General features: G+C 42.7%; 1 protein-coding gene across 1 annotated transcript in view; it reads left to right on the top strand.

The window, feature by feature from the left end:
* Positions 1 to 15,748, top strand: part of triob (trio Rho guanine nucleotide exchange factor b) — an 89,086-nt gene that overhangs the window by 36,626 nt on the left and 36,712 nt on the right. Inside the window, exons 13-22 of the mRNA XM_069656934.1 lie at positions 1,014 to 1,183; positions 1,646 to 1,820; positions 7,040 to 7,235; positions 8,209 to 8,375; positions 11,920 to 12,039; positions 13,005 to 13,103; positions 13,191 to 13,283; positions 13,864 to 14,013; positions 14,117 to 14,231; positions 14,428 to 14,543. Of these exons, the coding sequence (XP_069513035.1) occupies positions 1,014 to 1,183; positions 1,646 to 1,820; positions 7,040 to 7,235; positions 8,209 to 8,375; positions 11,920 to 12,039; positions 13,005 to 13,103; positions 13,191 to 13,283; positions 13,864 to 14,013; positions 14,117 to 14,231; positions 14,428 to 14,543 (1,401 nt within the window). The remainder of the gene's footprint in view (positions 1 to 1,013; positions 1,184 to 1,645; positions 1,821 to 7,039; positions 7,236 to 8,208; positions 8,376 to 11,919; positions 12,040 to 13,004; positions 13,104 to 13,190; positions 13,284 to 13,863; positions 14,014 to 14,116; positions 14,232 to 14,427; positions 14,544 to 15,748) is intronic.

Below are 15,748 nucleotides of genomic sequence, written 5' to 3'. Positions count from 1 at the left end.
GTGAGAGTCGTACACTGCACATCTTTGACTGTCAAAATTAACCTCTCCACACTGACACATCACTGTGCTCTGCACGTGTTCACACGACATCCTGTTTACACGGTGGACTCATAGAGGCAGTCAGAGCCGTGTAGTTATTAATGAAGCTAGTCTTTCATGTCCATATGGACTAATCTCCTTCATCCCATCTGTCAGCTCACACTGGTGCCGGTCACTGTGTGTGTGTGCATATGTGTGTGTGTGTGTGTGTGTATCCAACTTTTCTAACTTGTAACCTACATTACTACATAAAGAAAATTGTCTCTTAGTGTTTTCTTTTATTGTTAGTAAATCTACAATAAAAGCAACCTACTGCTGCTGTTACTTATTATATATGACCTTAGTATTTACTATAATGTGTGCATATCATACTGCAGATAAAAGCCCAAAATTACTTATAGTCAAAGCAAGTCTAATCTTGCGTAATCTAAAATAAGCAGCCATCAGTTGCCAGAAAGCTCACTCACGCATTTGCATATTTGGTTGCCAAAAACACAGTGTTAGCGCCTTTCTACAGCAGGTATAGTTTAACACACTTTATAATTCTAAGTGGGTGATGGTAACAATACCTAAAGTAGCTGTGTTTTTGAGTAGGCAGCGTGGGTGTTAGACAAAGCGCGGGTGCCAGGGTCTCTCTCCTGAAGCCTGGATGCTGTGCCAGGGCTTTAATTGCTGAGCCAACTCACCCAGATGGCTAATCTGTTGCAAAGATGACCATTCACAAAAAACAACAAAAAACACAAGCTTTGAACAGAACTGGTCGGTTTTGATGTCTTTCTCTCTCCTTCTATCTCTCCTTTTGGCAGCTTTTCTATCGATCCTCACCTCTCACAGTGTATCTGCCCCGCCCCTTTCAGCATGTGTATTCTGCTCACAACAGAGCTGCTTCCTGTTTTTTTCCCCCTCTGCTTTTGGGCGTGTACTCATGATGCTGCTTTTTTAACTGGTTTTACTTTCCTGTCAATCTCTGTCAGCTGTGGACGTGGTTGGAGGAGCTTCAGAAGGAGCTGCTGGATGATGTGTACGCCGAGTCGGTTGAAGCAGTGCAGGACCTGATCAAGCGTTTCGGGCAGCAGCAGCAGACCACACTGCAGGCTACTGTCAATGTCATCAAGGAGGGGGAGGACCTCATACAGCAGCTCAGGTGACAACTATTTCTGCATGCTACACTTACTGTGAATCTGAATATTGTAGTATAAGACTTACACTAGGGTAAGCCATGTTTATGCAGCACTCTAACACAAACAGACACACTCTTTAAGTCTTATCTAGAAGAGTTTGGAGCGTCAACAACATTTAATTTCTGCAATAATAAAAGTACGAGCTGACTAAATACCAGAACTTAGGAATGCAAAGCCCAAGGCCGTCGTGATTTGACATTTTCTCTGCAAACATCGGACAATCATGTGTTTGTGAAGTCGAAGGAAAACAAAAAACAACACTAGGGAGAAAATAGAAGGGATTTTGTTTAACAGACTAAGTAAACAGAGCAAAGATTCGTATTTTCTTAAATGTCCTTCCACCACAAGAACTCTGAGCCACATCACTGACTGACCACAAGTACACAGTTCCTGTAACTTCCCCTGTATTTGACCTTTCTCCGCAGAGACTCGGCCATCTCGAGCAACAAGACTCCGCACAACAGCTCCATGGCTCACATCGAGAGCGTGCTGCAGCAGCTGGACGAGGCGCAGGGCCAGATGGAGGAGCTGTTCCAGGAGAGGAAGATCAAACTGGAGCTCTTCCTCCAGCTCCGGATCTTTGAGAGGGACGCCATCGATGTGAGTAGGCGGGAGATGTGGGCTTGGTGCACGATGGATGTTTATTTTTTGCTTCATACTTCAATGTTCAAGCAGAAGAGAGATTGAGAAAGATGAAGAGAGGAAGATGGGGTTTGAGGATTGGACAGGTTTAAAAGAACGAGAGAGGGATGGAAGTGTAGGAATTATCTGGACTTAAGTGTATAATAAGGGAGAAAATTGAGGTGCAAAGTAAGAGGAAAAGTGGACAGGAGAATAAATTTGCAGTAGAACGTGATTAAGTTGAGAAGAGGTGATTGACAGATATTAATGTGCCATATTAAACCATGTGTTTTGTGTGTATTGGTGGCTCTTTTAGTGCAAAACAAGATCAGTTACATGTGGCAAGTGGCACACTAAAAACACTAAACGACTAATGAACTGTTGTACAGCAATACTCTACTCTAGTATCTAGTACCACTCATCCACTAACTGATTCCAATTTTCACTCCCCCTCTCCGACCATCACAGCTGCATATACGCTAACTCCTTAACGTTCCACTGTGACAGTGAAAGCTCCTCTCCGCTGGTGCTCTGATATGATAGCTGCTTTTTTAAAGTGTTATTTTAGGTTTTGTTGTGATATTTATCGCGGCTGTTGAGTCCAATTTGTTGCCACATTGCTCTGTAATGTTGACAGATGAATTAGACTCAGTCCCTTTGGAGGCAAAAGCTTAGAGCAGAGATTCAGGCTTATATTCATGCGGATGTGTCTAGTTATGGAAATGGTTTTCAATATTAATCAGATCACTACTGTGATAGAACAACTGAATTTTTAGACATGCTAGCAGTGTAGCGCTAAAGAATCATCGAGCATTTAGGCAAAAATAAAGCGTTGTTTTATTGTCGTAAAATATCAGCAGAAAAGTGACATATCTGCCGATGCCGATGACGTGACGATAATATCGTGCATCCCTAGGATAAACAGTACGTGGTGCCCTTGTAACCATAATCATTATTCTGTTGCATCCATCTGTAGCTTATATTTTTGGCTGACCGCCGGGGTCAGCCCTACACTTGAGTCTGTATGTAACTGACTGAGTGAGTGAGTGACGGTACTTTCACAGCCCTAGAGAGAGAGAGTTGCGACATCGCAATGGCGGATCATGGTGCATATTGGACCCCCACTGACTGATTTGTGCTCACCAGAGGATGAAGTCTAGTGACTTTGGTAATCTTGATTTTCCTCTTAAGCCTCCATGACGTTCACATTTGTGGTTCTGAGTGAATTGTCTCATCAACTGCTGGAGTGTTTGCCTTTAAATTTGTTACAGACATTATTGACACAACCTCAGCATAAATTGCAATTAGTTTTGAGACCACTTAAATTTTCCTCTAGCACCATTAACAGGTAACAAATATGTTTGTACAATACTTTGGTTTATATACCTGCAAAGCGACATATAACTTTTCTATTAGCCTCAGCTGTTCTTTAAGAGAGGTTCTTATGGCAATAGTTAGCATGCTAGCACACTAACGTGTTAGCATGCTAACTAAGATTTGTTGGCTTTTAGGTAAAAGCACCACTGTGATTCTGCTACTTCATGGAACTGAAGGAACAAAATCTGTGTCATAATCAGTTAATTGTAGTAGTTCCTGTCAAACCTGTTAATGACGGATGCTTATATGATTATTATTGTAACACCCAGAACATTTGCTTTGCTTTTCCTGTTACTCCCAGCTGGACTTCCAAGACACAAACGTGCTCAACTTACTTAGATTGCTCAAGATGACTTATAAAAAAACTTGATTAATGAGGATTTTTGACTACTGTTGAAAAAGCATTGAAACCATAAACCGCACTGCACAGAATGTGACACTTTATAACATGTCTGTCCATGAATGAGTCCTCCTCCACTGTGTGCAAGTTCTGCGGTTGGGTTTGCCTCCTTTGTGTCTGCATTGTAAGTCCAAAAGAACAGATAAGTCTCACATTAACTCTGCATGTCAAGTCAGGGACCGGTTCGTGAATCTGCTAAGCTCTCGTGTTGAACACTGAAGTCCGCCCACACACACACACACACACACACACACACACACACACACACACATAGACAGAGGATTAATATGACACAGTGCCGGAGCACGAAGATGGGTGGAGGAGGCATTCGTTCCCCTCCACTCCCTGCCCTCACCGACAAACACATGCACACTGCGCGCACCGGGACACTCCCTCCTGGCTTGGATGGGGGTGTGTTTTTGAGGTGAGAGCATGCGTTGAGGTGAGAGATACAGCTGTCTCACAATGCTGTCTTCTCTGGTGATAAGCCCTGTATCACTGCACACCACTGAGAAACAAAACAGGGGGTCAAAGACGAGACTTATCTCCTCCATTAGTTCATCTTCACAGTGTTGGTAGCTGAGGGAGATGGTCTTTCTGCACACTGAGGGCATTTTACTCAACTGTAAGAGGAGAGGAGAGCAGAGTGCAAATGAGTGGTTGGTAAGTTTCTACTTTGTTGCCAGATTGCTAGATTTATCATATTGATTAGAGGGGATATTTTATTCTTCTTCTTTGACAGCACTTGATAAGATTATTCTGTGTGCTAGAAAGTGGTGTTTTCATGCAGAGGAGAATTTGTTTGAATCCAATACCCAGGAGTAACTTGTCGTAATAAAAATGCTTTTCTGTGTGGAAAGAGGTTTACTTTATGTGTAAACATATTCAATAGAGAGGTGCACGAAGAGCCTTCCACTTAACGTGTTATGTTCCCGCTATGCTTTTGGATTTATAGAGAAATTGACTTGAATAATGGATTTGTTATAAACCTTGTCCAAGATTTAAAATAGCTTATTTACCAAAGATTTAATTGATAAGTCTTCATGTTCTGAGGTTTGAGGAGATGATCAGCATGTGTTTAGGTTTCTAAAGAGAGCAGAGCAGCTCTATAACTGTCTGTTACCTTCCCGCTCTGCTAGTTGAATGTGTTGAAAGCATCATTCTGATATTAGCACTGTTTAGTAGCGAGACTTAGCAGCTATGCTAGCCATTTTTTTCATAAAAGACATTAGCTGATAACATTGCAAGACTAAAAGTATAAAACTGCATTAAGGGGAAATGACCTCTTGCTCCTTTTGGCATTTGTTGTTTCATTTATTTAATCCTGAGGAAAGTTTGAATCCTGCTGTTGTTGCACACTCGTGGTCAGAATCGTTAAAAGAAATCATTGTTGTGTGACTCACTGCAGCTTTGTTACTCTATGCCCTATGTTTGGAGGTTAACCTGAGAATAAAACTGATGGTTTCTTGGTTCCCTGGCATGCAGACTTCATGGTCCTAATGATTACGAGAGTTAAAAAGAAACACAATTTATCCTACTTGAAGTGAGGAACTACAAGAGAGAGAGAAGCAAACGTTTACTGCTAATTTGACTCCCTCTTTCTTATTATAGAACTTTTATTACTGACTACAGTTTGTACTGTCACTTTAAACAGAATATGCTGTTTGCAACTCTTGTGTTTGCTAAATGTTGCTTAAGAAAAATAGCACTGGCCTGCAGCAACTGTTCACTAACCTTTGCCAAGAGATTTTTAGTTTGTTATTTCATATCTTAGTCCTGCAAGATTACAGGGATACAAACTTTCTGACTGTTTATCACTTTTTCCCTTTTCTGTCCAACATCCACTGGACTTTCTTTTCCCATGCCGATTCACTTTATTTCTCACATTCTTTGAGGTATGCACAAAACAGCAGTCTTTGACTTTAAGAGGGCAGCTGCCAAAACAACTCATTTATGCACAAGGCTCAAATTTGACCAGTGTTATGAGCTATCGCATGACATCTTATCAATTCTCCAGTTGTCAGGGGTAACGTGGTAATGCCACACGTTTCAAATTGTCACATTCTTCGCATGGATTCATAAGGTCACACAGCAGCTGGATATGGGACTTTGACACCAGGTTGGGGAACTTTAAACTTTCACCCCTGTCACTGAAGACGCTTGTGACACGACGAGCTACTTGAGTGAGCATGACTGTGGGAATCTGATCAGCTTTGTCTGTCATGAGTCATGTCAGGGCCACATAACTCTAAATGCCAATCTGGCACGTTCATCTGACATAAGAGCATAATTTCATACAATACCACCAATAATAAAGTTCTGTAAAGTAATCTATTCCATATCAGTATTTAACTACAACGAAGTCCTGCAATACAGTTGTCCTCTGTTGACTGTTTAAGTTGTTGCCAGAAAAACTACTCTAACTGACAAATTTACTGAGAGAAAATTGGAAAACCGGGCTGCACAGTGGTTGAGTAGTTAGCATCTAGAAGGTTCCTGGTTCGAATCCCGTTTCCAACATAGTGAGCCTTTCTGTGTGGAGTTTGCATGTCCTGCCCGTACATGCGTGGGTTTCCTCCAGGCACCTCCCACAGTCCAAAGACATTCTCTGTAGGTTAATAGGTGACTCTAAAATTGCCCGTATAGATGTGAATGTGAGCGTGAAAGGTTGTCTGTCTCTATGTGTCAGCCTTGTGATTGACTGGCGATCAGTCCAGGGTGTACCCCGCCTCTCAGGCAATGACAGCTGGGATCAGCGCCAGTCCCCCTGCGACCCTGAACAGGGTATGCAGTATAGATAATGGATGGATGGATGGATGGGAAACCTGACAACTGAGATCAATTAATTGAATTTAAAACCTGTTTCTAGTAACAGTCTGACTCCTTAGTTACAGTAAATAAGCTACTTACAGTTACTCCATGTGCCCCAGAGCAAGAGGTTGCTCACTTCTTAAAATAAGTGTCGACTAGTTCTCCTGAGTTTGTTTTAAAAAAGGGAAATAAAACCACACACTGACAGACAGAGCTGGATGGTGCCAGGATCAAGGTGCCCCTGGTATCATGATTCAGTCTGCGTGGGCAGTCGGAGACATGCGCTGACATCTCAGTACATCTGCTTTAGCAGCCGTGCATCACCAGTGTAATATGTTATCTGTTATTATGGCAGCAAGCTTAGGGTTACAGCCATTAAACTGTCTGACTCGGCATTTAAGAATTCTATTAATCATAAGATTATATGGACGGGGAAATGGCTGTCGGGGACCTTTGTCACATATAATTTCATGCAATAATTCTCTCCTTCCATTTTTCATTCAGACCATTAAATGAGAGCAGAACTTGAGATTTGTTTTTGTAATATCATTCATAAAAGCCACTTTTCTCTCCTTTTATCTGCGATTTCACCCGTGCTCTTTCCTCTCAGATCATCTCAGACCTGGAGTCATGGAACGAGGAGCTGTCCCAGCAGATGAGTGACTTTGACACAGAGGACCTGACCCTGGCTGAGCAGAGGCTCCAGCATCATGCAGACAAGGCGCTCACGATGAACAACCTCACCTTCGACGTCATCCACCAGGGACAAGAGCTGCTGCAGTATGTCACGGAGGTGCAGGCGTCCGGTGAGTAAAGACATACAAAAACACTTGCTCACTATTTATTTTAAGCACAAATACAGTAAACGGAGAAAGAAGAACAGATGTGTAGCAAAAATCGGAGCTGCAAATGAGTGTTATTTTAAGCCAAATGGTCAGTGTAAGAAAGGTTTAGAGAGAGGAGGACATGGATGAGGGATATGTCGAGGTTGACGAGGGAAAAATAGAGGGAAATTTAGGGAAAGAGGAGGAGGGAATGGGAGACACATCTGTTTATACCAAGCAGATTTTGCCTCTTAATCCGCAAGAGTCGCATTCACTGTCGTGTTAAACCACTGTAGCACACGCACACACACAGAAGTGCATTTTTTAAGATGACCAAAAACCCCGCCTCCTGTATTGTTTTAACGTTCCCCCTCTGAGATTGTCACAGCACAAATCCAGCTGAAGTCATGCAAAAATTTGCAGTCAGACAGCTACTCTGCTTCAGCTAGCTGCACGGCTTCCTTAACGATTATAGACATGCGACTGATACCTCTAAAGCCTGCGTCAGGACAATTATTTTCTACCAGGGCCAGACTTACAGCTAGCGCCAGGACTGGCACACAATGCTGTTATGGAATGCAGGACTAAAATGTGAGTAAAGATTATGCAGAAAATGGATTTCAGACATAATTTGATGAGCTTCCACAAGATCAGCATTTCTCTGTGTTAGAAAAATGTAAGCTGTCTGTGCAATCCGCCATGAATAATGCCAAAATTGTGAAATCCCTATCCATGCAGCTGTTGCTAATCTATAAAATGCAGGTCACACAGAATGCATGCATTGAATACATACTTATACCTACCTCAGTGTAGACTATATGGATTCAGCATATGGCAGAGATGCGTGCAGAATGCTAAACACCTCTTTATTCCTTCCACCTAGGAAGACAAAAAGGACACAAACAGGGATTGTAAAAGGTATAATTTCATTTAATAAAATGTCTGGTTCATGCAGGTGTGGAGCTATTGTGCGACAGAGATGTGGACATGGCCACGCGGGTCCAGGACCTGCTGGAGTTTCTGCACGAGAAGCAGCAGGAGTTGGACCTGGCAGCCGAGCAGCACAGGAGGCATCTGGAGCAGTGTGTCCAATTGAGGCATCTGCAGGCTGAAGTCAAACAGGTACATGCATGAAGAAAAAGAGGACAAGAGAGTGATCAGAAAATGTAGGTTGAAGGCACTCTAAAAAAAGAAGAGCTTTGCTTTTTACTTTTATGAAAGACTAATCCCTCTATTGTGATAAACAAACATATTGAAAGTGGAACTAGAGCTCAGACTGTGCTCATATTTAAATGACCACATGTGCTATATTTCTGATATGTGGAGAGTAACTCTGACTATTTATTGCTAGCATACCATAATGTTGCAGCAGACTGCGTTGAAGTGTTTACAGGTTATAGTATGCTCTGTCTGTACATGAATATGACTCATCCTGTGTCAACAGTCTCTCTCCCTCCTCTCTCTGTGTTTCTATCTGTCTGTATCTCTCTCTGACTTTAGGGAATAGTCAGAGCGATACAGTGCCTTTGGATGTTCAGCCAAGGTTTAAAGAGAGAGCAGAGATAAATTGAAATTCAGGGCAAAAGTAGAAAATGGGCCAGACACAATCTGTCTTGATAGGATGGGAAAGCGTTTTTCTGAGCTTATGTTGCGTCAGTGAAAAGTGCGTCAGCCGGGGATTCTCTGCAAATACTCATTCAGTTGTTGAATACATTCACCGCAATGAATTTGAGTTTGAAATGAAGTATAATGATTCTTCGAAGCACGACAAAAACAAACAGTGCAATTTTTTATAACTAAGCCTGTAATCATAGCAATTCAGCAGAATAACAACAGGCCAGTGTTGTTTGAAGTTGCCCTAAAATCCATGAAAAATTGAACAAAAGTGGTGGCAGATTTGAAATTGAGACTATTATTTGCAAGAGATTGTCTACAGAGAATGCTGTAGCAAAACTCTTCTGATGATGCGCTTGGTTAAGCTGGTTGAATAGAGCTGACAGTATGACGACAGTGTGATGTCAGTGTGATGCTGGTGTTATCTTACCACAGAGCGGCAGTGTTAATAAATCGATGCATGGCGCAGTGTTTTATAAATATCTTAAGCTGTTTATTCTTTTTTTTTTCAGGTATTAAACACTTTGAAATTACTTTTAGAACACATTATAAACTGTACAATGCACTTTCTAATGTGAATACCTCAGATGTCAGTGTCAAATACAGCTCAACCGCTTTACCCCCTGCACGACATCATTGGAAATTACTGCAACCCTTTTATACTAAATGTGGATACAACAAAATTCTGCTTCCTGTAGTCTGAATTATTCTGGCAGTGATTTAATTTCATAAGTAGCGAAGCCTTCAAACCCGGACGGAGATCTACGACGGCGTATTAGGGACATTGTACCAAAGACTATATTATTAGACTATTTAAATATTCGGAGAGAAAACGTGCAAATTCTGAGGTTAAAGTGGTACATTTGCCAGAAAAAAAAAAGTGAAGTTGTGAGAAAATAACTACGGATTTATGAGATTATGAAGTTATACATTTGCGAGAAACAAAAACTAGCAAAATAGTGTTTAAAGTTGTTTTTATAATTTTTCTCCATAATGCAGGGTTTGTTTACTTTTAGTAGCCGTCCTGAGTGCGTAGGGTAACTTTCATGTGTGATCCTAACCCCTGGGGCAAACTGGGAGCATAGGAACGTGTGTTTTTTGCAGCAGAGGGTCGCTCAGTCTTTCTCCACTATGAAGTCTGCTTCTTGTGCGGGGAGAAAATAGACTTGATATGCACCGAGCTCCGTGCCATGTGCGCCTGTGTAGGCAGCAGGCAGAGCTCCAAAGAGAAACGGGTGAATCGAGAAGGAGGGGACCGTACCCCAACCTACTTTTAAGGGGGAGGGTCGTGGCTCAAAAAGGTTCCTAGAAACACCTTTTTACTAGTATTTGTTTCTCGCAGATTTCTCACTTTATAATCACATAAATTTGCTACTTATTTTGTCACATATTTGCTATTTTTTGTGGCAAATGTACCACTTTAATCTCAGAGATATCAAATTTTTTTTCCTGGCAAATTTACAATTTTAATCTCAGAAATTTTCAAGCTTTTCTGGGGGGCTTCAAATGTCCCAAACTGAGAGATGTGTACATGTTAGGAGTGCTCTCCGCATTATGAAATGACACACTTTATGAAGGGGATTATGGCGAGAGAAAGGGATGAAACAGAGCACTGTAAGTAAGGTTAAGTGGTATTATAAATCATATCTCTGTTACTGTTGCATCACATATGTCCTCATTATCGCCGCTGACTTGCGTCATGTGGAGAAAAACAGCTCTTCCGATATCCATACCTGTACCGCCTCAGGAGATTTGGAGTGCAATGGAAACATAGGCCGTGAAAAACAAGAGTCAGACTTGTGTTGCATCATCACTTTTATAGCACAGCTTCAGTTGCAGTTCAGCCCATCACCCACACAGCAGGTGTGCGTGCTGAGTCAGAGAGAGAGAGAGGGGTGTCTTTGTGACAGACTGTGTTTAACATACCCTCTGGCTAGAACTAGGCCAGCACAACTATGAGCAAATGGGATTTTGTGTGAATCCAGGAGCGTGTGTGTGCGTGTGCGAGGCGGTGTGTGTAGAGATCTACAAAGGGGAGAAAGGGCTAAGTAAAGGATGGAGTAGGTAGGTAGGGAAGGTTCAATTTGAGTCATGCATGAAAAAAGGAATGTAGTTAGTATGCAAGGAGAGGAGGCGTCAGAAGAGAGACAAAGAGGAAATGTTGGTACATATGGAGAGTGAATGTTAAAGAATTGAAAGAGGAAGGAGAAATTAAAATTGCAACAAATTTTGGAGGACAGAGAAAAAAAAGAAAGTAGTTACTGTCGCCTCACAGCTCAAAGGTTCCTAATTCGAACCCCAGTTCGGACGTCACAGAGTCAAACACCTCGAAGTGGGGATTTCTTTAAGGGCAACCGCTGCCACCTCGGCCGAAGTCCTCCTTCTGGTCCCGGTAATGTTTCTTCAGTTCATTCTGTTCAACACTTCTATTGAACCCCGCTGCAGCCATCTCGCGCCTGATCTCGTCCAAAATTGCTTTTGTCCTGGTCGATCCCTCCAGCTTGCTCTGGATCTCCTGCAAGGACCAAACTGCAAGGAGGCAGCTTGTCTTCTAGGGCCGACTACTGCTTCGCCTTCGTATCCATTGGCTTTGTTGTTTTGTTTTGCTGTAGAAAAATGGCGGACACTGGTCACGGCAATCAATTGAGCATGGCTCCGAACCAGCCCTGAAACTGCCTCGGTGGAAAAATGGTATATGTGGAGTTTACATGTTCTCCCCATGCCTGCATAGGTTCCCTCTGGGTGCTCCGACTTCCTCCCACAGTCCAAAGACATTCTCGCCAGGTTCATTGGTGACTTTAAAGTCCTGTAGGTGTTGGTGTGAGTGTGAAAGGTTGTCCGTCTCCATGTGTCAGCCCTGTGAGCAATCAGTCCAGGGTGTACCCCGCCTCTTGCCCAATGACAGCTGGGATAGGCTCCGGCCCCTCCTTCGACCCTGAACAGGATAAGCGGCATAGATAATGGATGGATGGTTCATTTGTTGAGCGCAGTAGTGCAAAATCTATTTGAATAATAAAACTCTGTATGTGTGTGTGCCCTGTGTTTGTTTTAGGTGCTGGGTTGGATTCGTAATGGCGAGTCCATGCTGAACGCCGGTTTGATCACAGCCAGTTCGTTACAAGAAGCCGAACAGCTGCAGAAGGAGCATGAACAATTCCAACATGCAATAGAGGTGAAATAAATATACATATTGTTGCTTCCTTTCTGCCTCTCTGCATCTTTTGTTTCCCTCATACATATTCTTTTCCCATTTCTCCTCTTCTTCCCTTTCATCTTGTTTGTGTTGATTCATCTCATGCTTCGTATTTCATCTTGCTCTCCCTTTACTGCGCACCCCTTCTGCACTCCTCTGCTCCGTTCAACCTTTTGCCTTTCTAAAACTCTTCTCAGGTTCACTGTATCTGTCTCCCCTTCTCCTCACCAGTCACACATGAAATGGAATAATGAATAACTAATATCTCCACCTCTCTCTTTCTTCGTTCTCTGCTCACCTCCGTCTTTATTTCCTTTATCTCTTAACCACTGATTATGCAGAGGTGCATTTTCTTTGAACTTTGTCGAGCCTGGCTCATTTTAATGCAGGCCTGTACCTGACCTACTTCTACAGAGCTCACACACGCACACACAGAGAAAGATGCACACTCAGAAGAAAGTTGCGTTTACGATTATTGCCTATGTGAGACTTGAATTTTAATACTCATGCTATAACTGTATTCCCTGCGTGGTGTGAAAAGAGCAAGGTATATGGAAAGGTCCTCCTTGACAGTTCCCTGCAGGTGCTGCAGACATTATCAAAGGTTGCAGAAAATCCTCCTTATCTCCTTCTGTTTCTCTTCCCTTTGGTCCAGCAGCGAGCACAAGTTGTCTTTTCGGCTTACAGCTATGACACGAAAATCACCAGATACTGTTCTTTTTTTATCTCATTTCCTCTCCAAAGCGCTCTCTCCAGGACAATCTTTATGACACAGCTATAATAATACACTACTCTTATTTATTTAGCCTTTCCTTTACCCTGCACAAAACTGCCCTGCAGGGACAACAGGAAGCGGGGCTCCTGTTTTCAAAGCAATCATTGTGATATAGAGATTCATAGAACTCATGAATTTCATTGTTTTCTCCCCCTTATCCCCCACGCAGAAAACCCATCAGAGTGCGCTGCAGGTACAGCAGAAGGCTGAGGCCTTACTCCAGGCAAACCACTACGACATGGACATGATCAGAGACTGTGCAGAAAAGGTAACACTTTTAAACACTTTGTACATAAATGTGAGGAATAATATCGTCGCTGTTTTTGTGAACTGATTGGTTTTGTTTGGCTTGAAGGTGGCAGATCACTGGCAGCAGCTGATGCTGAAGATGGAGGACCGACTGAAGCTGGTTAACGCCTCTGTTGCCTTCTACAAGACCTCTGAACAGGTACATCTGTGCATGAATGGGAGCAGGTGCAATTAAAGGGCCAGTTCGACGATTTTTAACCTCGATGCACCGGGATATTCTCATCGTTTTTCGGATTCTGTACTTCTCTGAGCCATTGCCTGTAGTGATCAATGTCCTTGACTGGAAAACGGTAGTATTTCACTCCAGCGTCTCTCGCTGGGCCGCTCCTTTCAGAGCGAGGGGCGCAATGCACGCTGGGTGTTGTAGGAATGTAGAATGGGCTAAACCACGAGCTGTTTGTACAATTTTCTCCACATCTATGGCGCCAATTTCAAATATTATTGCTTCTATCGAGCTTTGACTGACAGTGGCTTTTTCCAGGGCGCGAATTGCTCCTTTTACTTAAATAGGTTGTGTTTTAGAGAATCTATTAACAGCAGTTAGTCTTAGCAGAAATGATAAGAGACTTACTTACTGCAGAGTGTTGTGCCTGCAGAGTAAGTTTAAACGATTGCTTACAAGGATGTGCAGTTTCCCAGGTTTCAAAAAAGTCTGATGCAGGAGAAGGTCAGTGTTGCCCCAAACAGGGGTTTTAAATATTGTATTATCTGTGTCTCAGGTGTGCAGCGTGTTAGAAAGCCTGGAGCAGGAGTACAAGAGAGAAGAAGACTGGTGTGGTGGTGCTGATAAACTGGGTCCCAACAGTGAGTCAGACCACGTCACGCCGATGATCAGCAAACATCTGGAGCAGAAGGAGGCCTTCCTTAAGGTAAGAGGGTTATTTTTAAATTGAGTTTAAATATATTTTTAGTAAGAGGGATTTTACTTTTGACTCTTTAAGTGACATCTGTCCTCTTGTTGCACATTTCCAGGCCTGTACGTTAGCCAGACGTAACGCCGACGTCTTCTTGAAGTACCTGCACAGGAACAGTGTCAACATGCCCGGCATGCTGTCCCATGTCAAAGCTCCAGAGACTCAGGTTAAGAGTAAGTAGACAGCTCAGTCGTCCCCTTTATCTTTCTGCATCTTATCATTACAAAGACTCACATTTTTATTTAACCTTTTCTCACTGTTCCTTGTTTTATTCAGAGACCTACATATCCAGGTGTTATATGTTTCTGTATAATGCAGACACACAGAAATTAGAGTGTAAAAATGCATTTTTTTGTGCTGCTTCATCAGATATCTTGAATGAGTTGCTGCAGAGAGAGAACAGAGTGCTCCACTTCTGGACCATGAGGAAGCGCAGGCTGGACCAGTGCCAGCAATACGTGGTGTTTGAACGCAGCGCAAAGCAGGTGTGTGCTTTTGATTGTGTGTTTACTGTGTGTTTATGTGTGCACTTATTGGGCACAGTTTGGAGAGAAGGCTGGTACATTGTAATTTAATTTACGACACACAGAAGTGGGAGTAAGAGGAATAAGCCTGTTTGTGTTGCTTCAGCGAGCATACAGCTGTAACTTCCATCTCCATTTGTCTCTCCCTTTAAATCAAGCGGTCTGTGTTTTCTTAGTAATGATACTTCTCAAATATGCTGGAAATGATGTAAGCTGGCGGACATTCGCAACAATGACAGTCTTACAGACAGCTATCATTATGTGGCTCAGTAAGCTCTATGTTTATTACAGAGCATTGCCAAACATAAGTCTACAACCGCTCATTTTGAGCCCTCGGGCCGGACTGAACCCTTTTAACCAGGGATGTTTTTATTCCGAAGTTTTTCACTTTACAAGAAGAGGAGATGTGAGCCTGGACGATGAGTCAAGTCCTGAGAACACTCAGAATTTCTTCATCAAACAAGCGTTTAATCTGCCATTTTTGAACGATATGAGGACCTATGGGAGTCTGGATACCACTGCTTAAGCGTACGCCAAGATATCCTCACATCTCACAGGCTGCGCTGATTTATGGAGTGTTTTATTAAAATATAACTTTGCCTGCTGGAAGCTCAGTCCAGTGTACCAGGTCTGAGGCTGTTTAAACACAAGGCTCTCTGCTCCCTCTTGTGGCGTTTGGATAGCACAGCGCAGGCACACAGCGACGCACTCAGCCAATAAAATCAGATGACATCATAGATGTTTCTAGGACACGGCTATTCTAGGGCGATCCAGGTTTTATCCCCAGGGCCGAAACACTTACTGGTGTCACAGTGTGATTGGACCAGTTCTGCCACTGCTGGTTATAAAGCACACAGCCTGCCTTGGGAGGCTGAACGTTAGACCTGTGTGAACAAGTTCACTCAGGTCATTTACAGATTGTATCTGCACAGCATTATAAAGATTGAATTCATGTATTGTAATGTTGTTTCCAAAGTTATATCATGGAGGATTATTAACACTACTCCTACCAACCACAGAGGTGTGCCTTTTGTCATACCTCACAGGTGGTTTATTTGCTCCTAAACACTTTCTATCAATGTTTTCTGTTTCTGCTTTATTTACTGCTTTTTAAAATGTCAATGTTTCCTGGAGGACCCCAGTCAAATATATCCAATCCTGCCTCT

The sequence above is a fragment of the Semicossyphus pulcher genome, unplaced genomic scaffold (genome assembly GCF_022749685.1).
Source record: "Semicossyphus pulcher isolate SPU_LCO1_2020_fin unplaced genomic scaffold, fSemPul1.0.p SCAF_9, whole genome shotgun sequence".
NCBI classification, from domain to species: Eukaryota; Metazoa; Chordata; class Actinopteri; order Labriformes; family Labridae; genus Semicossyphus; species Semicossyphus pulcher.
This window is presented reverse-complemented; position numbering and strand designations above follow the sequence as displayed.